Below are 22,163 nucleotides of genomic sequence, written 5' to 3' on the forward strand. Positions count from 1 at the left end.
ACTCACAAACATTTTTAGGCCATCTGTGTGCTTTAAGCTAGCCATACAGTAGTAGTAGTAGTAACAGTAGGAGCAACATCCCCTGGCTCATCTGAACCTGGTGGACTGTAGGCTGGAATTGTCTTCCTCCTGCAGTTCACCATCCTCCTCTTGAAGGGGAAGGAGGGAGCTGAGGAGCATTTGCATTACCGAAGAGCAGAACAATTTGATATATCAGTCCCACCGTGTGAAAGCTTCCCTCGTCAGCACCAAACTAGCCATGTAAAACACAAAAATAAAGTGGGAAGTTTGTCCAGTACAGTATTTGATCCATTTACTATTGAGACTCTGCTTACCACAACCTCCCCCAGTCAAAGCATCCACTAACCGAGAGCATCCGCATGTGTCTGGATGAAGGTTGAGGACTGTGAGAGGCCGCCACACATGAGAACGGTGGTAATGGTGTGTCCACTGGATGTTAGCTGCTCTATGATCTGGCGGGTCCCATACTGCCAGTCATAACACATGCTGTTAGTTCACTCCAAAGGTACACTACACTAAAGTCAGCCATTGTTTTGGTACAGCTAATAACTGAACGCTTGCAATGTTTGTAGATGTGGTGCGAAGTAAATTACTGGAAATATATTACTACAGTCTATTCACTGAAGAGTCAACAAAGTGGCTACTTTCACAATACAACAAGTTTCACTACTCATGAAGTCAACTCTTAGTTAGTGATGCCACCCAGGAGTGATGTCACAACTACATCAACCAATCAGGACTTCAGACCTTGTGACCCTTTATATTTTTTCAATGACTGTAATCAAATGCTTTTACACTATTATATACATATATTTCAACTTCTCCTTGGACTTAAAATCCCTATGGGCCACATCCCACTTAAGCATCTTAATTCACTAGACCACTAAGTGCCTATTTGGAGATTATACTTTTATTATCCAATGTAGTAAATGGTTACCTGGTTAACATGACACATTTTAATCTGTCACTCGATGTAAGTCATCTAAAAGCAGTACTACATGAAGTGAACATTTAAAAGAGATATAACGCAATGCACAAGAAAATACTCTGGTGACATGCAAAACAACCTGCTAAGTAAGATGTGCTAGGGGTACCCGTAAGTCCATGAGAATATGAACCACCATCATTTGTTAGCTCTCTGTTGTAAACACAATGAGTACCATCAGGGTATCTTAAGTAACAGACAGGTATTGCAAGGTGATGTATTACTGTATTTTATAGCGCTAGTACCAAATAATGTAAAGATTTTTATATTCTGTATTAAATTATTAATATGCAAATAAACTTCAACATACAAGGGAAAATGGGCAACTAAAAATGAAAATTCTATGTGTATATGTAACTTGGTAATGTTCACTAGTGTCCCAAAACCTGTTACTGTAATACTACATCTTATGGTAATTATCTTATTCACAGTGACACTGCAAAACCAACCAAAAAGAAAAAATATATATATATATATATATATATATATATATATATATAGCCATCATGCAAATTAATGGTACTGTATCAGAATACTACAACACCACTACCACTTTCCATGCCATACTTGTAAATTCAATTCATCTACACAGGCTATACTCTTTTTACTTTAACTTGGTCCAGAATTTCACCTTTTACAGCTATTTCATGTAGTTCAGTGGCAGACAAAGACAGCTTACCATCCTTTATATAGATTCTTTGTGACTATCACCATATTCTAATGTTAATCTATTATTATAAATCAGAATTCAAGATAAAGAGATGGCAATTTAAGACCAAGTTACAGTACAAGCACTACAGTGTAGTGACATCAAAATTTATAGTACCGTATACTATTTTAACATATTAAGAACCTAAACTTCAAACTGATCTCTGAGAATTGTACTATTAATTCCCCAGCATAGACAAAACAAAAAGGACAACTGTACCTTATATTTATCTGGGCTGCTGGATATAACCCATCAGTCATCATCAATTCAATACAATATTCCACACCCACCAAAGCAGCATTCAACCTAGCAGATCACATGATGCATCCCAGACTGGTTCTTATTCATACAATCCAACATTTAACTCAATTCACTGGTGCTGCTTCCATCTCATTCTATTGTTGTTATAATACTGTACTGGGCACAGCTTTTCTAAATACTCTATAGGCATACCAGCCCTTGAAGGCTGGCATGAAACTCCCAACTATCTGCAAGCTTGCATCCCTTTATTGTTTAACTCCCTAAGGAAACTGCAGATAAAAAAACAGTTAATTCTGCAATCCATCCTCAGTCTACCTCTCCCCCTGCCCTAAAACCTGTAGTTTGCCAAATGAAATATGTCTAGGCATCTAGAAATGAATGAATCCTGTTTTTGGCTCTTGTTTGTCTGGCTAACTTTAGTAGGTATAATATTCAATTTTCCTATGGTTCACATGCACACACCAGCACACATGGACACAAGTATGTGTAAACACACACAAAACTATTAGATACATTTCAACACACTACGGTATACAAACATGGTTCATTAGCTGCAGTTCACACACTATAAAAACTAACATACAAAAACTACTCACTGCCAATGCCTGTATTGTGGCCAGATACAGCACTGCGAGGCTTCTCTCACTCGAATCCAGACTCAGCCCACTGATCTGTCAACAAACAATATGATGCTATAGCTTTAAAAATGACATCATCACCATCATCATCATCACTGCCACTGTTATCATTCCCATCACCACCATCATCATGATCATCATCATCATCAACAGCATTATCATCATCATAACTCTACTTCTCACTAACATATGGAGCAAGTTAAGTGAACCACAAAGCAGGTCAATTATCAACAAAATGCCAAAATAGCTGTCTTTAATTACTTGCAGGGGTTATAGAACAAAGAATTTCTGAGAATAATCAAAACTCCTCTAAAAGGGCCCTACAGCAATAAATAAAATAAGTGACTGCCTAAAAGCTTTTTGTAGTGCCCCCAAACATCAGATTTTAGAATCTACCTGTTTAAAGTGTAAATTCAGATGATATACCAACAGAAAGTTAATCATCAATTATACATTAAACTAGTGTATTTATTTGTTATCACCCACCTCTAGCATGGCGAGGCATATAGTTTTTGTTCATGTGGGTCTGTGTGTGTGTCGGTGTGTATCTGTTGCCAAAATATCTCTAAAAGTTCTATCTATCTATTGCCAGACACCATAATCCCGTAAAGGGTGGCCATTTGACACTGAGTTAGTTGTTTTACAGGGAGGGGCACTAGCCCTCCACCAGCCCACTTGTTGACACGTAGGGAGCACGTATGGTTTGGTTATATGGTTACCACCCAGCGTTGTAAATGGTTTCTTGGCTACATGTAGTGCCACAAATTTAGTATTCATGTATGTGTTTAGAGGTACTGTAATTTCTAAGTTAGATAGGGTGTAATCTGAATACTAGTCTATAAATTCCTGTCCTAAGTAGTAATTCATATGTTAATGATTGATGTAGGGTTAACTTTATTTTTATATGTATGCATCTCTGTATCTATGCACTGGGTGATGTAGTTGTGGATGTTGAGCTATGGGAATTCCTCCGTCTGGTCGAGTAATGAATAACAGATGCGCGCAGCTTTTCTCCTTGTTTGTGCGTCGTTGCTGGGCGCCAAGTTTAAACCTTAAACAGAGTAATGATGAGTATACAATTCTTTCCGTATCCTAGTTGTGAAATGCTTACTAATGAAGCTGCTAGAACCCAAATATGTAAGATTAACAGTCAAAAAGGCCTAAATAATGTCATTTGTGAGGATTTAATAGCCCCGCTTGCCTTAGCCGTCACTAGATGGCATAAGCTGCCCCCAAACTCAAGGCAGGATAGTGGTAAATTCAGTATCTAAATTAAGTAAGGATTGAATCCCAAAGTTTCCCCAATTCAATGAAAAGTCCTGGCGTCATGTGTACACTGCTAAATAAATTGTGAAGAAAATTGAAACCCACCATATTCCAAAAACACCAACTCATTTGATCTAGCAGTGGCGTCTCTGGCGTACCCGGGAAGCCCCATTCGCTGCTCAGACATCGTGCGTAATGGACGTTGGTTCAGGTGAGCTGTCCACATTCCCCTCCCCCCCCCCCTCTTTCCTTGTTTAATCCTTACTTGGTGTGAACCATATGAAGTAATATTGTTAAAAGCTTAACGTAGATTCGCTGCTCAGACATCGTGTGTAATGGACGTTGGTTCAGTCCCCAGACACCGGCGACGCCAGAGTGTGCACGAGGCCTTCTCGTGGTATTGCCCATAGACTCTTACATACACACATTACACTACCCATGAATTATTTTATAAACCAAATGTAGTTGAAATGGTATCATTGATCTATCAAGTGAACTTCTTTTTTTTTGTAGATAAGGAATAGAAATTTAAAAGTGATGTGATCTTGTAACAGAAAGGCGAAATTCAAATTCATTAACCGTTTTCTTTCTCTTATATGAATGTGTTAGAAAATTAGGAGCGTGGAAGGGAACTTAGTGGTTGTGAGCAATAATGTGATTTTTGAATTGTTCCTCGAGGCTAAACAAGCCCGAGTGATTATGTATTCTTGGTGATTATGCGATTTTGAATTGTTCCTCGAGGCTACACAAGCCCGAGTGATTATGCATTTTTGGTGATTATGTAGTAATGATGATTATGAACTATTAATAATTATGAATTGATAGTGTTTGTGGATTATAGAGAATTGCATGAGGAGAGTATACTATACAGACGAAATAGAACACGAGTAATTATTTTTATTGGTTTGAGGCTATGCCAACCCGAAAAGACAACCCAAGCTCGTAAAAAGGTACCTGTCTTGAGGCTATTGTCGAGCCCAAGAATAACTGACAAAAAAAAAGTAAGGTACGATGACCTCAGAAATCGCTTGTATGTACCAAATTGTATTCACCTGGTGACAATGTTGTAGGAATGATCACCCAAACCATGGTTTTAATGTACAACCTTCTTTCATATGACAAAAGGTCATGTAATTAAAAAAATGTCTTTTGAAAACCAGTATAAAATTATTAAAGTAAAGTATATGTCATTTTATTTTTTTCTTGTTATACCTAATCAAGGGAATTATGGCCTCATGCCTAATTCACTCCCCTTCCAATTCACGATTCCTTCACTTAGGGAATGACGACCACATGCGGTACTGACTTAATCTAGACTCGGCCAAAAACTACAAACGCTACCAAAATTTTCTTAAACAATTATCATCTACCATACCAAGTCAAAAGACCACCCCCTCCCCCCTTTTGTTTTATTGAAGTGAATTTTCTATTAACCAAGGAGGGGAGACTAAGTCGAGTACCATCTGTATTATCAATAGGTAAGTTAACCAGTATATACCAACAACCGGTAAGATTATAAATCCTAACATTACACTGATTGAAAAATAACGGTGGAAGAAAATTGAAACCGTTACAGTCACTCAATGTAAAGCCACCTGTAAAAGAAAGAAAAGGAATAAGAAGTGACAGGAAAGATAGGAGAAATAGGAAGAGAGGAGGGCAGGCTCTAAAAGCTGACGACATATTTTCACCAAACCTTCAGAAAATAACAACTTTGTGGATATGCGAAAGTCGTTTGCTTTTCATGAGGATTTGATCAAAGATGACCAAATGCCAGATGCCATATATTTTTCTTTTTATTGCCAATCTTTAGCATAGCAAGGCAATATAGTTTTTGTTTGCGTATGTATCAGGCCCCAACATATCTCGAAAAGTTGAGGACAAACTTTCACCACACCTTCAGGAGATAGCAACTATGTGTGTGTGTGCAGAAGCCCGTTACTTCTGGTGAGAATTTGATCAAAGATGACTGAGTGTCAGTTACCATTTATTTTTTAATATGGATTGGCTTTTTGCAAAACATGGTTACTGAAATGCACAGAATTTTGTGAATTATCTTCAAATTTGGTTTCTTGGTAAAATGTACTTTATCTAACAATATATTTTGGTGGGCAATTAGCATTTGGCCCCAAATGCTTTTGTTTATATTATGGATTGGATTTTTGTGAAATGTAGTGACTGAATTCTGCAGACTTTTGCATATTTTTATTGCCCACTTTTACCATGGCAAGGCAATGTAGTGTTTGTTGGTGTGTGTCTTTGTGTATGTATGTATCTGTTACCAAAATATCTCATCCTCAAATTTGGTGTGTAGGTTGCTTGTACCTTAGCCAACACCATATTTTGGTGTGCAACTAGCATTTGGCTCCCAAATGCTTTTGGTTCATATTTTACAGAACTTGAGTGCTATACTTGTATTGTTCTGTCTCCAGCATTGCAATTATTCAACTTTTCCTTGAAAGTATGGATGTTCTTAGCACTTACCACACTTTCATCCAACTGGTTGCTTTTAGCTATACAGTACTTGTGTTTGGAAAACTGTATTTTTTTACATCAAAAGCACCTTGGCAGCTTAAGTTTATAACGGTCTTCTTGTTCTTCCACCATCCCCTATGATACAGGCATCTATACCAACTTTTCTAATAGCATGTGTACAATTATACATTATAATTAGTTTCCTCTCTCTCTCTCTCTTCTCTCTTGCAACATAGGTAATTTCAGCCACCATAACCCCTCCTTATACTGCAATTCTATCAAGTTAGGTATCACCTTAGTAGCTGCTCTTTGTACTTCTCTAATTTATTAGCCCCTTAACCGCGGGGCATCACTTTAGTGACGCTCAGGAACAATGGAACATACCGCGGGGCGTCCCTTTTGCGATTCTACGTTATATTGATTTCTCCCGGGCTTTCAAGTGGTGGCTTGTATTATCTATCAGTACTGCGAGTGTCCAACAATAGTTAGCACTGCTAATGTCATCTGTACTCCCATCCACTGTTGACAATTTAGCTATTTATCCCCGTTCTTGACTCCCCTCCCTACCTCCCCTCCATTACCCTCTCCTCTCGCCTGCCTGGCTGCGCTGTGCTAAGCAAATCTTCCCCGGAATTTTCCACTGATTTCATCCATTGAAATAAGCTCTATGCCCTATTCTTATTAAAAAAAAAAAAAAAAAAAAAAAAAAAAAAAAAAAAAAAAGGTAGCTGATAGTGCCATACACCTGGAGTTGGCTAATTATCAGCTGGCAACACCCCACGTGCACTTGTTCGCTAATTTTCCCTGGTAATTTCCCCTAGAAATATGCCGTATAATCTATTCTCATAATAAAAATATATATATGAAAGGAAGGGAGAAGCCTAAGTGATATTTACATTCACCTGGAACTACCTAATTTCCTGCCAATCATTTCACAGAATATAAATTAGCAGCTGTCACCTTGCTGACGTTGTCAACCCTTGGCAGCCCCATATCGGCCTCATCATTTGGGTCAGTGTTGTTTCTTGAGATGAATGCAAGTAGCAATCGCGCCCCTCCATTTCCGCTGCTTCTAGAGGGCCCTGTGACCTCTACCCCTACTAAACCTCGTGTGAGAAGGGGTAAAGGACTAAATGACTCTGCTGTGGAGCGTGAACTGGCTAAGTTATCCATGACAATGATGGACAGTGACTATAATCTTTCTGGTGAATCGTGTGATGAGCCAGTGGAGGAAATGGTGATAAACTACGAGTGCTCAGTGTCCCAAGTTCATCCTGGCTCCAAGGGAATGGAGCTCTTATTTATTGGAAGTGACAGTGTATAACATAGTGTAAATAAAATAGAAATGCAAATAATTACTAATATAAGAATATGAGTACAAATATTTGGAGTAATGACAGTCAAAGCTTTGCTCTCTACGCTAGTTTACTGAACGAGAATGAAAATAAACTACTATTACTGAACGAAACTTATGGATAAATACTGTATATACATATATGTGTAATAGTGTAATAGGAATATAAAGTGTGAGAGTGTTTATGAATAATAAATGACGGGGAACGAGCGCAAGTGGGAAGCTCGTACGAGCTCATAATTTTCATGCTTTCACAGTGTTTTTTTTTTTGGTGTATGGATTCCAAACTATTTGAAAATCATAGAATATTGTTTCTAGTGATAATATCAGGCTGTGGTAATCATATTACGGTGTGTCGGGAAGTGTAGTGTGGAGACTTCGTTACCCAACTTCAGAAGTCTCCACAAGTCATACGATAGTCGATGAAGGCTCAACAAACATCCCAGGAGAAAGCTGAAGGTATGTGCCATATGCATATGTAATTATAATATTCTAGGACTAATAACTGATTTTTGGCAAATATTTTTACAAAGTCTGTCGGAGTGTGAATATTCTTGTGGGACATGCAAGAAGCGCCAAAACAATCCCGCGGTTTAGGGGTTAATATACAAGGGTATATGTGCAGAAGTAGGTGAGAATGAGAGGGCAAAAGAAGGAGTGTATATAGTTGTGAGTAAAAGATGAAAGAAGAACATAAGAGAGTATGGATCAGTTGGGTCAAGGATTGTGTGGGTAAGACTGAAAGTTGGAATACAAATGTGGGCGATTGTGTGCGTGTATGCGCCAACGCAAGATCGTGCAAGCAGAGTGAGAGAAGAATTCTGGACAAATGTGGAAGTGTGCATGGAAAAGTTTGGAAGGAATGAGAGAGTGTTTTTGATCGGTGATATGAATGGAAAAGTAGGGAATGTGAAGGTGGATGGAATAGTTGGTGAGTGGGGTGTGCCTGCTGAGACAGATAAGAATGGGAGTGCGTTAGTGGACATTTGTGCTGGGAGGGGGTTGGTGATAGCCAATACCCTCTTCAGGCATAAAATGATCCACAGGTATACATGGCAAGTGATGAGATGAGTGGGTGGTGAAGTGAATGAAAGGAAGGCAATGACTGATCATGTGTGTGTGGATGAAAGGATGTGAAGATGTGTAATGGATGCAAGAGCTTATAGAGGTTGGGGGAGTGGACTTTCTGACCACTACTAGGTGGTGGCCAGAATCAGGATCCAAATAAGATGGAGAAATAGAAGAAGGGAAAGACAGGAAGAATGAGTGTTTGCAAGGAGAGTGGAAAGGTTACAAGAGGATGAGAAAAAGGCAGAATATAAGAGAGAAGTGGAGGAATGATTGGCCAAATATGAACTGGAGCAGATGGGGGACGTGGAAGGTGTGTGCAGGATATTCACTGAAGAAATATGTGCAGCATGTGATGTGGTGTGTGGAAGGAAGAGAAGACGGAGGGGGGTGGTGGAATGATGAGGTGAGACAGGCTGTGGCACAAAAGAAGAAAGCATACAATGAATGGATGAGAAATAGGGGCGTGGAAGAAGTTGAGAGGCGGAAGAGAGAGTTATATGTAGAAAGGAAGAGAGAGGTGAAAAGATTAGTAAGAGAGAGTAAGAAGAGAGTGGATGAGGAATTTGGAAGGAATTTGAGTGTAAAGTGGAGGGACTGTAAGAAAATGTTCTGGAAAGAGGTGAAGAGAGTAAGACAGGGTGGAAGTGAAGATAGCAGGGGAGTGAAAGATAAAAATGGTAGATTACTAGTGGAGAAGGGAGAAGTAGTGAGCAGATGGAGAGAACACTTTAAGGAATTGTTGAACATAGAGGATGGAAGTAATGCGAATATAAGTGGCTGGGGAATGGCTGAGAGAAGGAAGGAGGTGAGAAGACAGGAAGAAATCAGTAGGATACGAGTTGTGAAAGCAATGAAGAAAGTTAAGTTGGGGAATGCCCCAGGAATTGATGGAGTGTGTGGTGAAAAGCTGAAGCATGGGGGAGAGATAGTAGTAGAGTGGATGTGGAAGATGTGCAGATTGGCCTGGGAGGAAGGTAGAGTCCCAGAGGATTGGAAGTCAGGTATAATTATTCCTTTGTACAAAGGAAAAGGGGAAAAAGAAGTGTGTGGTAATCATAGGGGCATTTGTCTTCTTAGTATAATAGGAAAAGTGTATGGTAGGATACTTATTGACAGAGTTAGAGAAAAAACTGAGGAATTAGTTGGAGAAGTGCAGGGAGGCTTTAGGAAGGGAAGAGATTGTGTAGATCAGCTATTCATTCTTAGATCTTTAGTGGAAAAGTTTCTAGACAAGGGAAAGAAGTTGTATGCGGCTTTCATGGATTTGGAGAAAGCATATGACAGGGTGGATACACATGGATTGTGGAAAGTATTAAGAATATATGGAGTAGATGGGAAGTTGTTGAATGCTGTGCAGAGTATGTATGATGGTGCTAAGGCTGCAGTGCGTGTGGATGGTGAACTGAGTGAATTTTTCTCTTTGAAGGTTGGGTTTCAAACAGGGATGTCATGTCTCCATGGTTGTTCAATCTGTACATGGATTGGGTAATAAAAGAGGTACAAGGTAGGGTAGTGGATGTTGAAGTGGCCCTGGTGAGAGAGGGTAGTGTTTGGAAACTCCCTGTACTGTTGTTTGCAGATGATACTGTGTTGTTGAGTGAAGATGAAGGGGAGCTGCAAGGCTTGGTGGATGAGTTTGGGAGAGTGTGTAAGAAACGGAATCTAAAGGTGAATGTAGGGAAGAGTAAAGTGATGGTCTTTGAGAGAGGTGAAGTCAGTGAATGTACAGCGAGGTTGGATGGTGAGGAATTGGAAAATGTGAGTATGTTTAAGTACTTGGGTAGTGTGATGAGTAAGGATGGAGGTTTGGAGGGTGAAGTGCTTGAAAGGGTACAGCAGGGAAGAAAGGTTGTTGGTTCCTTGAAAGAAGTGATAAGAAACAGGGAAGTGAGCATGGAAGTGAAAAAGTTACAACTGTACATGGAATGTAAGGGGAGCGAATGATGAGGTGAAAGAGAGAGAGATTGTCCAGGTGCTTGAGGGTGCGAAAGTGGATGTATGTGGAATAACTGAAACAAAATGGAGGGGAGAAAGTGTGAGAGAATGACAGTATGGATAGGGTATATGTGCAGGAGTAGGTGAGAATGAGAGGGCAAAGGAAGGAGTATGTATAGTTGTGAGTAAAAGATGGAAGAGGAGCATAAGACAGTATGGATCAGTTGGGTCAAGGATTGTGTGGGTAAAGTTGAAAGTTGGAATACAAATGTGGGAGATTGTGTGTGTGTATGTGCCAACGCAAGATCGTGCTAGAAGAGTGAGAGAAGAGTTCTGGACAAATGTAGAAGTGTGCATGGAAAAGTTTGGAAGGAATGAGAGAGTGTTTTTGATTGGTGATATGAATGGTAAAGTTGGGAATGTGAAGGTGGATGGAATAATTGGTGAGTGGGGTGTGCCTGCTGAGATAGATGAGAATGGGAGTGCGTTAGTGGACATTTGTGCTGGGAGGGGGTTGGTGATAGCCAATACCCTCTTAAGGCATAAAATGATCCACAGGTATACATGGCAAGTGATGAGAAGGGTGGGTGGTGAACTGAATGAAAGGAAGGCAATGACTGATTATGTGTGTGTGGATGAAAGGATGCAAAGATGTGTAATGGATGCAAGAGTTTATAGAGGTTGGGGGAGTGACTTTCTGACCACTACTTGGTGGTGGCCAGAATCAGAATTCAAGTAAGATGGAGGAATAGAAGAAAGGAAAGACGAGAGGAAGGAGTAGTTGCAAAGAGAGTGGAAAGGTTACAAGAGGATGAGAATAAGGCAGAGTATAAGAGAGAAGTGGAGGAACGACTGGGCAAATATGAATTGGAGCAGATGGGAGACGTGGAAGGTGTGTGTAGGATATTTACAGAAGAAATATGTGCAGCATGTGATGTGATGTGTGGAAGGAAGAGACGACGGAGGGGGGTGCAAGGAACATCGTGGTGGACTGAAGAGGTGAAACAGGTTGTGGCACAAAAGAAGAAAGCATACAATGAATGGATGAGAAATAGGGGCGTGGAAGAAGTTGAGAGGCGGAAGAGAGTGTTATATGTAGAAAGAAAGAAAGAGGTGAAAAGATTAGTAAGAGAGAGTAAGAAGAGAGTGCATGAGGAATCTGGAAGGAATTTGAGTGTAAAGTGGAGGGACTGTAAGAAAATGTTCTGGAAAGAGGTGAAAAGAGTAAAACAGGGTGGAAGTGAAGTTAGCAGGGGAGTGAAAGATAAAAATGGTAGATTACTAGTGGAGAAGGGAGAAAAAGTGAGCAGATGAAGAGAACACTTTAAGGAATTGCTGAACGTAGAGGATGGAAGTAATGCGAGTATAAGTGGCTGGGGAATGGCTGGGAGAAGGAGGGAGGTGAGAAGACAGGAAGAAATCAGTAGGATAGAAGTTGTGGAAGCAATGAAGGAAGTTAAATTGGGGAAAGCCCCAGGAATTGATGGAGTGTGTGGTGAAATGCTGAAGCATGGGGGAGAGATAGTAGTAGAATGGATGTGGAAGATGTGCAGATTGGCCTGGGAGGAAGGTAGAGTCCCGGAGAATTGAAAGTCAGGTATAATTATTCCCTTGTACAAAGGAAAAGGGGAAAAAGAAGTGTGTGGTAATCATAGGAGCATTTGTCTTCTTAGTATAATAGGAAAAGTGTATGGTAGGATACTTATTGACAGAGTTAGAGAAAGAACAGAGAAATTAGTTGGAGAGGAACAGAGAGGCTTTAGTAAGGGAAGAGGTTGTGTAGATCAGATATTCATTCTTAGATCTTTAGTGGAAAAGTTTCTAGACGAGGGAAAGAAGTTGTATGCGGCTTTCATGGATTTGGAGAAACAGGGTGGATAGACAAGGATTGTGGAAAGTGTTAAGAAAATATGGAGTAGATGGGAAGTTGCTGAATGCTGTGAAGAGTATGTACGATGGTGCGAAGGCTGCAGTGCGTGTGGATGGTGAACTAAGTGAATTTTTCTCTTTGAAAGTTAGGTTGAAACAGGGATGTGTCATGTCTCCATGGTTGTTCAATCTGTACATGGATGGGGTAATAAAAGAGGTACAAGGTAGGGCAGTGGATGTTGGAGTGGCCCTGGTGAGAGAGGATAGTGTTTGGAAACTCCCTGTTCTGTTGTTTGCAGATGATACTGTGTTGTTGCGTGAAGACGAAGGGGAGCTGCAAGGCTTGGTGGATGAGTTTGGGAGAGTGTGTAAGAAACGGAATCTAAAGGTGAATGTAGGGAAGAGTAAAGTGATGGTCTTTGAGAGAGGTGAAGTCAGTGAATGTACAGCGAGGTTGGATGGTGAGGAATTGGAAAATGTGAGTATGTTTAAGTACTTGGGTAGTGTGATGAGTAAGGATGGAGGTTTGGAGGGTGAAGTGCTTGAAAGGGTACAGCAGGGAAGAAAGGTTGCTGGTTCTTTGAAAGCAGTGATAAGAAACAGGGAAGTGAGCATGGAAGTGAGAAAGTTACTACATGACAGTATTGTGATACCAAGTCTAATGTACGGAAGTGAAGCTTGGACGTTGTTGGAAGGACACAAGTCAAGAGTGAGAAATGAGTTATTTAAGAGGAGCCTGTGGAGTCACATGAAGAGACAGGCTGACGAATGAGGATATAAAGGAGCACTGTGGTGTTGATGTGGATGTGATAGGAAGCGTTATGAGGAACACACTGAGGTGGTTTGGCCATGTGGAGAGGATGGAAGGTGAAAGACTGACGAAGAGAGTGTATGTGAGTGAGGTGGAGGGAGGAAGAGGGAGGGGGAGGCTGAGGATGAGATGGAGGGATGGGGTGGAGAGGTATATGAGAGAGGGGGGTGTGAGTTGGGAGCAGGGCAGTGAAATGGCGGGGGACAGGGCGACTTGGAGGCGATTTGTTTGTGGCCACCCCAAACGGGATTGAGGCGTCTGGCAATATATAGATAGATGACAGTATTGTGATACCAACTCTAACGTATGGAAGTGAAGCTTGGACGTTGTTGGAGGGACACAAGTCAAGAGTGAGAGCAGTGGAAATGAGTTATTTAAGAGGAGCCTGTGGAGTCCCATGGAGAGACAGGCTGACAAATGAGGATATAAAGGAGTGTTGTGGTGTAGATGTGGATGTGATAGGAAGCATTAGGATGAATACACTGAGGTGGTTTGGCCATGTGGAGAGGTTGAAGGGTGAAAGACTGATGAAGAGAGTGTATGTGAGTGAGGTGGACGGGGGAAGAGGGAGGGGGAGGCTGGGGATGAGATGGAGGGATGGGGTGGAGAGTATATGAGAGAGGGGGATGTGAGTCGGGAGGAGGGCAGTGAAATGGCGGGGGACAGGGCAACATGGAGGCAATTTGCTTGTGGCCACTCCGAAAGGGATTGAGGCATCTGGTAATAGACAGATAGACAGACATTGCTGAGATGATGTTTTAACCCAAAAATAAACATAACCAGTAATTCCGAAACTGTGAATAATGAAAGATGCCTGTACTAACATGTGTACAAATTATGTTGGAGGAAAACACAGGAGTCTTGCCAAGGGCAAACAAAATACTCTGGCAGTAGCAGCAATAAAATACATTAAGAAACATTGTCATATTGGATGGATTAGCTCATCTGTGCACTTTGATGCAATACTGCTATTCAGTAAAAAAATAATAATTCCCAAACTTGCAGAGGTGATGTGAATCTCATAACAAATTTGGCCACTTGATACTACATTTTCCTGCACTGTCAGGTGATTCACACCATAAAAATTACCCTCTAAAAAAAGCATTCTGATATGTGAAATGCGTGGCTTTGACAGATACACATACGATACTCCGGAAGATTCCGGAGAATACCGTAGTATTCCCGACATCGAGGCGGACCAGGAGCAGTGGAGTTCGCCCTCAAGAATGCCGACACCCCCACTCGGACCCCACGGGGTAGCCGCCGCCAGCCACCACCACTCCGGGCAACAACGGCGTACGTCAGCCCGGGCCGTGCGCCCTTGTGACACTCAACCACCACGCCGCCGCCACCGTAGGCGAAAGACACTACCTTCGTGTGGCAGAATCACCGAGTTAGCTAGGGGTGGAGTCAGAAACTGTACTCCAGGCAGCGCCCCTCAGGTAGAGACGATCTACGGTCGCTCTGATAGTGCAAAGGTAGAGACGATCTATGGTCGCTCCCATAAAAGCCCGGTAGAGACGATCTATGGTCGCTCCCATAAAACCCCGGTAGAGACGACCAATGGTCGCTCCCATGGCCCCCCGGTAGAGACGATCTATGGTCGCTCCCATAAAACTCAGGTAGAGACGATCTATGGTCGCTCCCCTAAAGCTCAGGTAGAGACGATCAACGGTCGCTCCCTCAGTACTCCGGTAGAGACGATCTATGGTCGCTCCCATAAAAATCAGGTAGAGACGATCAATGGTCGCTCCCTTAAAGCTCAGGTAGAGACGATCAACGGTCGCTCCCTCAGCACTCCGGTAGAGACGATCAATGGTCGCTCCCCTAAAAACCGGGTAGAGACGATCTATGGTCGCTCCCCTAAAAATCAGGTAGAGACGATCAATGGTCGCTCCCCTAAAGCTCAGGTAGAGACGATCAACGGTCGCTCCCTCAGCACTCCGGTAGAGACGATCAATGGTCGCTCCCCTAAAAACAAGGTAGAGACGATCTATGGTCGCTCCCCTACAAACCAGGTAGAGACGATCAATGGTCGCTCCCCTAAAGATCAGGTAGAGACGATCAACGGTCGCTCCCTTAAAGCTCAGGTAGAGATGATCAACGGTCGCTCCCTCAGCACTCCGGTAGAGACGATCAATGGTTGCTCCCCTAAAAACCAGGTAGAGACGGTCTATGGTCGCTCCCCTAAAAATCAGGTAGAGACGATCAATGGTCGCTCCCCTAAAGCTCAGGTAGAGACGATCAACGGTCGCTCCCTCAGCACTCCGGTAGAGACGATCGATGGTCGCTCCCAGGGTATAGTGAGGAGAAAGACATCTCCACGGCCGGAGGTTGAACTCCAGGGGTCTCACTCTGGAAATTCTCGGAGAGACCTCCCTGTTTCCCCCGGCCTCTGTTCCCTACGCGTGGCCTTTGAGAAGACCCACCTGTCGGGCCCCCGCGACAGCCGCTGCCGCAGTCCTCCCCTGACGGCGCCCCTGCTCGTGGGAGACCGCAGTCCGTCGCCTCTTCCGGCCCGCCCTAGGACACCCGGGCGAGACCTCACCACGCCCCCGCGACGCCGGGACCTGACCCAGAGGTTCCTAGACCTCTTCGGCCCCAGTCCTAAGGGCCTTACACCGGAGCCCAGTTCAGAAACCCCCGGACGTGAGAGGACGCCCTCGCGAGTCGCTCCATGCCCTCTCGGCTCGCCCCACCCTGACGACGCCCTCAGTCCGACCGGATCACCGACGATGTGTCCGTGTTTCTCTTCATGAGGAAATACGAGTGACCCTATAACAATCGTGAAGTAGGTTAAGTGTGACTCCTTTTCTCTTAGAATAAGTACGGTGCAGTAATTTTGTAATCTCCATTGGGGCCAACCAGGACATAATACCCAGTTGAAGGACGAGAAGGTGGGTTGAAACCTCGTGAAAATACTGTACGTGCGAGTGTCATCCCGAAGCTTTCTAAGGACATATCTCTAGAGCCCGAAGAAAGACTAAAACATTATTGGAGTGTTATTGGCTAAGCTCTGAGTAATATGGTGGAATAGATTTACGAGTGTTCCGACTTTGTTACGCGTTGTGAAGCGAGAGTCTACATAACATATCGGGGAGATGTGTAATGAATAAGTTGTGCCGAGAGAAACCTATTGCCACCAAAACAACAAGGACGGCGAGTAATAACGATATTCCCCTGCTCCACACACTATTCCTAAAAACTCTCTCTCCATTCCTTGCTCCCGCCCTTAAAGTCAAAATAAGAATCAGAGTTAATTGTCAAAGAATCTTCGCCAACAGAAAACACCTAAACTCCCTTGCTAATATCGGGCATCTCTAACTATTACCATAACTTTCTCCTCGCCGTTTTAAGTCACTCTCCGTGTCTCCCCTACCTCCTCCTGGTGGATCACCAACCCCCCCCTCTCCCCTCACGCGCTCCGCGCGCACGGGTATTTACTGCACTCCTAGTACTAAGATTTGTTGTATTGTCATTAGTATCTAGAAAGCTAGTATCCTGCGAGATACACAATATTTTAGATGAGGTTTTTTTGTATTGCTCTATATTGTGATGTAATGTCTACTGAAGTGTCCTGTGTCTGACTGAAGTAATATACGTGTATGGTGTTGCCAAAGGTTTTTATGTCCTACCTCTCTTTATTGCACTAGCTCCGGTCTCGAAAGAGGACCCCGCTCCGCGTTGAGTTGAATCGGTACGAGAAGTCGAGCCTAATTCAACTCAGCATTACAATATGGGTCATGTAAAAAAATCTGGGAAAAATCTTTGGGTTAAAAAAAAAAAAAATCACTCCTAAAAACAATTTTGTATCACCCCATCAGGAGGATGCTGCAAAAGTAATAACCTACACAGAAAATTATGACTGTGCATAAATGGGCTCACGAAGACTGCTTGTAACCCCTTCACTATAAGATGTATGCCTTAAGCTGAATAATATGGTATAGTGTCAGCAGCAATAACAAAACAATGCATGCAATCAAACTGAAGAGGTTAATTAATAAATGCTGCTATTATTACATTACAACAGGGGGGGGGGGGAGAAGCGAATTTTTCCCGCCCATAATGTGAACTGGCGCGCGGGACAGCTTTGTTGTGGTGCGTCATTCCTCCGACGTCCGATAGAGCGCCCCTGCATCCTCCCCACTTTCCGCCTGTCTCTCGCCGCAAGTGCACGCTCGTCGTCATGGCTGCCCACATGCTCGCTTTTGTGGTGGTTCCTTACCTGCTGCAGGCACTCCTGCTGCTCTCGTGCCTCTTATTAGTGTGTGTGATGATGGCCCCGCCACCTGAGAAGAGGAAGAAAGTGGTGTTGACTCTGGAGAAGAAACGGGAGAAATTGGAAAAAGTAGATGCGGGGCGGTCTTCTTCCCGCATCCTCCGCGAGTTCAACCTGGCCCAATCTACTTTGTTCGATATCAAGAGATCTTGAGACAAACTCATGCAGTACACGGCTGACTTCTCGTCGAGAAGCAAACGCAACGTGGAGAGGAAGGTGATGTTTACTCCCAAGTTTGCTGAAATCGACCGCTCCACGTTGATTTGGTATCAACAGCAACGTGTTGCTGGTGTGATGGTATGTGGTATGGAGCTGAAGGCTGCTGATGAGAAGTTCGCCAGGCTTCACGACACCGTAGACTTCAAGGCATCCGAGGGTTGGCTCTTCGCGTTCAAGTTACGGCATGGCCTTACAAACCGTAAGGCTCATGGCAAAGCTTTGGACACTAACGAGGATGGAGTTGACGAGTTTCGGCACAAGGTGAAGGGCTTGACCGACAGGGAGGGCCTCAGTCTCGGTCAAGTCTACAATGCTGACGAAACTGGTTTATTCTATCGCTCTTTGCCAACGAACACTCTAGCCGACGAGACGGAGAAGCGTGTACCTGGCCGCAAGCTCTCCAAGGAACGGATATCTGCTTTGTGTTGTGCCAATGCTAACGGCATGCACCAGCTTAAGCCCATTATTGTTGGCCGTGCATAGCAGCCTCAGTGTCTTCGTGGGGTGATGGATGTCCTTCCTGTCGTCTGGTACCATTCTTTGAAGGCATGGTTTACAGCCCAGATCTTCAAAGACTGGTTTCACCGTCACTTCGTCAAGGAGGTCATACATTACCAGATGAAGACACTGGGAATCCTGCGTGACCAGGTAAAGGCCCTCCTTCTCCTCCACAATGCACCTGCCCACCGGTGCGACAAGGACTTGGTGGCTGAGAATGGCCGGATTAGGTGCATGTTTCTGCCACCTAATACGACTGCTCTCATCCAACCAATGGACCAAGGAGTGATCGTGGCAACAAAGCGCCTATACCGAAGGAAGTTCCTGGACGAGGTGATGGTTGTTCTTGAGGACGAGGACGAGCACAGGGAGGCACGGGACACGCGAGGCCAGCGGACTTTGGAACTGGCCAGTGCATGGAAGGAAGTCCCTGTCATGACTCTAGAAAATGGTTGGTCTCGTCTGCTTCTCGGAATGGATGTGGAGTACGATTTCCTAGGTTTTGACGTGGATGACTTCCATGCACGTCTACGTACGCATGGCGATGATGTTGATGTGGACGATGTGCGTGAGTGGTTGGATGACGACGAGGGTGATCCTGGGTATCAGACATTGTCTGATATCGAGATCGCATGTTCAGTTGCAGGTGTCAGTACCCAGCTTGAAGATTCCGACGAGGACGGCGACGATGATGCAGACTCCTCTCAGCATGACACAACTCCAGCCATCCCCAAGCTGAGCGCACTCCGGGAACACCTAGAGTTCGTTCTCGACTACCTGGAACACCCGGACTGCGACAGGGAGATGGGGTCCTTGGGACTTGTGGAGGAAGTGCGTGCTTTCAGGCAGTGCATCATCAATCGTCAGAATCGTCGTTCCTTGCGTCAATCAACGATTGACAGTTTTTTCAGGCCCGTGTCCCCCGCTGTGCCCAGCCCTGGCTCCACTCCATTGCCTCCCCAAGACAGGCCCTCATGCTCCAAGCCACAGCCCAGCATATCAGCCATGGTGGAGTCACCGCTTGACATGAGTTTGCGTCTATTTTCAGAGTCGTATGCAGTGGGTACGCCATCACCACGACCCAGCGACGCACTCCTAGGTCACCTTCCAGTGATACTCTCGGACTCTGACAGTGATTAAACAGCAAGAACTTCTCCACTAGACCACACGGGAATTTACAGCGTTGTGCAGTGAAAAAAACAGTGTGTTGTGTTAAGGATTTACAGTTGTGAGTGAAAAGACAATTTTTGAACTAAATTTAACGTAAATAGACTTGTTTGTTTTTGCTTTAGAAAATGGTTAGAAGAGTGGGAAAAGTTAAAGTGCAGAGTGCAACACTTAGTAAGTTACAATGGAGCATAAGTTAGACAAGAGTGCGCACTATGAAGAGAACGGACTTCTGAGTGTGAATGGCTAAGTTCAGTGCAAGACTTCATGAACAGAGTACTGCAAGTGCTTCAGGAAATCCTTCTTACTGTCAGAGTCCGAAAGGAGGCGGTTATTCATCGAGATGGCCATGGACTTGCTGTAAGTAGGCAGAATGTTTCATACTGTACTTTTTTCCATACTATACTGTACTTACCTCAAACATCTCATTTCACTCTTTAATGTCCTTTATTGGTGTGAATAGGGTGTTAGGAGCTATGCATGTGCAGAAGGAAGGTGTTTTTCTGAGTTAGGCTAGGTTAGGGTCCATAAGTACCAGTCCAGGAGCCAGGGACTTGTAAGTAACCAAAATGTTGAATATTGTATGAACCTACCTCAAAAACCTCATTTTAAGCTTCTTTTGCATTTATTTCAGTCTTTTATGTGCCTTATTGGTGTGATTTGGGTCTTAAATAGGTGCTATGCATGTCCAGGGGGAGTTATATAGGTGTTTCTCTGAGTTAGGGTCCATGAGTAAAAGTCCATAAGCTGGGGCCCAATATCAGGACAGGACCACTATCCGGACCTGCCTATGGCTATATTGCGTCGGATATTGGAGGGATTACTTTTCAATCCTTCACTCCAGTGAGAGTTTCACTGTTTTTCCCTTGATGTAATAAACTGCTCATCTATTTATCTATTGCCATATGCCATAATCCCATAAGAGGTGACCACAAACCAGTCTCCACACTGCCCTGTACTCTACCATTTGGTTCACCCTCTCCCCCTACTCTCGTGTACTATACCTCTACATTCCATCCGTCCAACTTATCTTTGGTCTCCCCCTCCATCTCACTCATAAACACTCTCCTAATCAGTCTCTCATTCTCCATTCACTCCACATGACCATTAACCAGGAGGATAACCCCCTGGTGATGAAGAGGTTAATGAAGACTGTACCTAATCACTTCAAGCTGAAATGTCTCTCAAAGCTGAATGAAGACCTCTTAAAACATAACAAAAATGAAATGAAAATGAAATGATATGAAGTAGGTAAGTCCTTCAGTTCAATAACATATTTCAATAACATTTCAGTGACACATATTCCAGATTTTTTGCCTTGACCCATGTCAGAATGATTTTTCAGAAGGCAATTATTAAGACAAGAATCACATGAATGTGCAGGAAAGTGTTGTGTCAAAAGGTATACAGGGCAAAATCGTCCCAGAGGTTTTTACTAGCTAACCTAAATAGTGCTGAAAGGAAGAATATGATATTCAAGGTGGCAAATCAGATGACCAGGGAAAACAGGGCTATCACAGGTGTGCAGTGTGTGAAGAATGATGATGAAAAGGAAGAGAATTCATCCATCCATTCATTATCAAATCCTATGTTGCCCCATGAGGAGCGTAGGAACTAACGGCTAGGCAAGTTGATCCTGACATTTAAGATAAGAGTGACCAACCTCACTCATCCCTGAGTGGCATTATGTGAGCAATAAACCCCAACCACCCCTTGGATATAAACCTACACAGGCTTAATCTGACTGGAGCGCCTTAATAACCCACTAACCACCAGGTGTCATAATCTGGTTACATGGTTACCACCCAGTGTAGTAAATGGTTTCCTGGTATACAGGAAACCATTTGGCTTGTCACTCAGTGCAAAGTTACCCATAAGGAGAAGGAAGAGGAAAGAATGAAGGGAAGAAAGACAGAAGAAGGAGTGTAAATCACCTGTGGGCAGAAGAAAGAGGAAAGAGTGAAGGAAAGAAAGACTGAAGAGGAAGGATGGAAGAGAGGAATAGGCAGCACCAAAAGCAGCACTATATCAAGTGAGAACCATGATGGTATCAACGATGCCTGGAGACAGCATTATAACCAACTGGTGAATGAGGAGTTTGACTGGAACAGGGAAGGTTTGTAGTCAGTGGATCCAATGTTTGGCCCTTGACCTTTGATTGATGCTTTTAATGTGAGCAGGGCAATAGGCAGTATGCAGGAGGGGATGGCAGCAGATGTGTCCGGGTTGACTGCTGAAATACTGAAGGCCTCAGGAGATACAGCAGTAGGGTTAGTTACTGACTTGATAAATATGATTATATATGAGTGTAACTGAAGAGTATGACTGTAAATGTATACAATGGGAAGGATGATGCTCTGGTAAGAGGAAATTATAGAGGCATAAAACTTTTGGACCAGATAATGAAGGTAATGGAGAGAGTTTTAGATGGTATAAGGGTGAGTGAATGATGATGAGATGCAGTTTGGGTTTATACGAGGCAAAGGGACCACTGCTGCCATATTCATTGTTCTATGACTTCAGGAAAACTATACAGGAAAGAAAAGGGATCTGTGCTTTTTGTTGATTTGGAGAAGGCCTTTGACAAAGTCCCTAGAGAGATGGT

At 43.3% G+C, this 22,163-nt stretch overlaps 1 protein-coding gene across 1 annotated transcript in view; it reads right to left on the reverse strand.

Annotated features, from left to right (window-relative positions):
* The window catches only part of LOC145412189 (FGGY carbohydrate kinase domain-containing protein), a 176,354-nt gene that overhangs the window by 18,378 nt on the left and 135,813 nt on the right, over positions 1-22,163 (reverse strand). Inside the window, exons 10-11 of the mRNA XM_080282118.1 lie at positions 2,573-2,647; positions 368-488 (exon numbers count right to left, since the gene is read on the reverse strand). Coding sequence (XP_080138244.1) covers positions 368-488; positions 2,573-2,647 — 196 coding nt within the window. The remainder of the gene's footprint in view (positions 1-367; positions 489-2,572; positions 2,648-22,163) is intronic.

The sequence above is a fragment of the Coenobita brevimanus genome, chromosome 92 (assembly GCF_032717465.1).
Source record: "Coenobita brevimanus isolate Jiangsu-jjx chromosome 92, ASM3271746v2, whole genome shotgun sequence".
In the NCBI taxonomy this organism is placed as follows: Eukaryota; Metazoa; Arthropoda; class Malacostraca; order Decapoda; family Coenobitidae; genus Coenobita; species Coenobita brevimanus.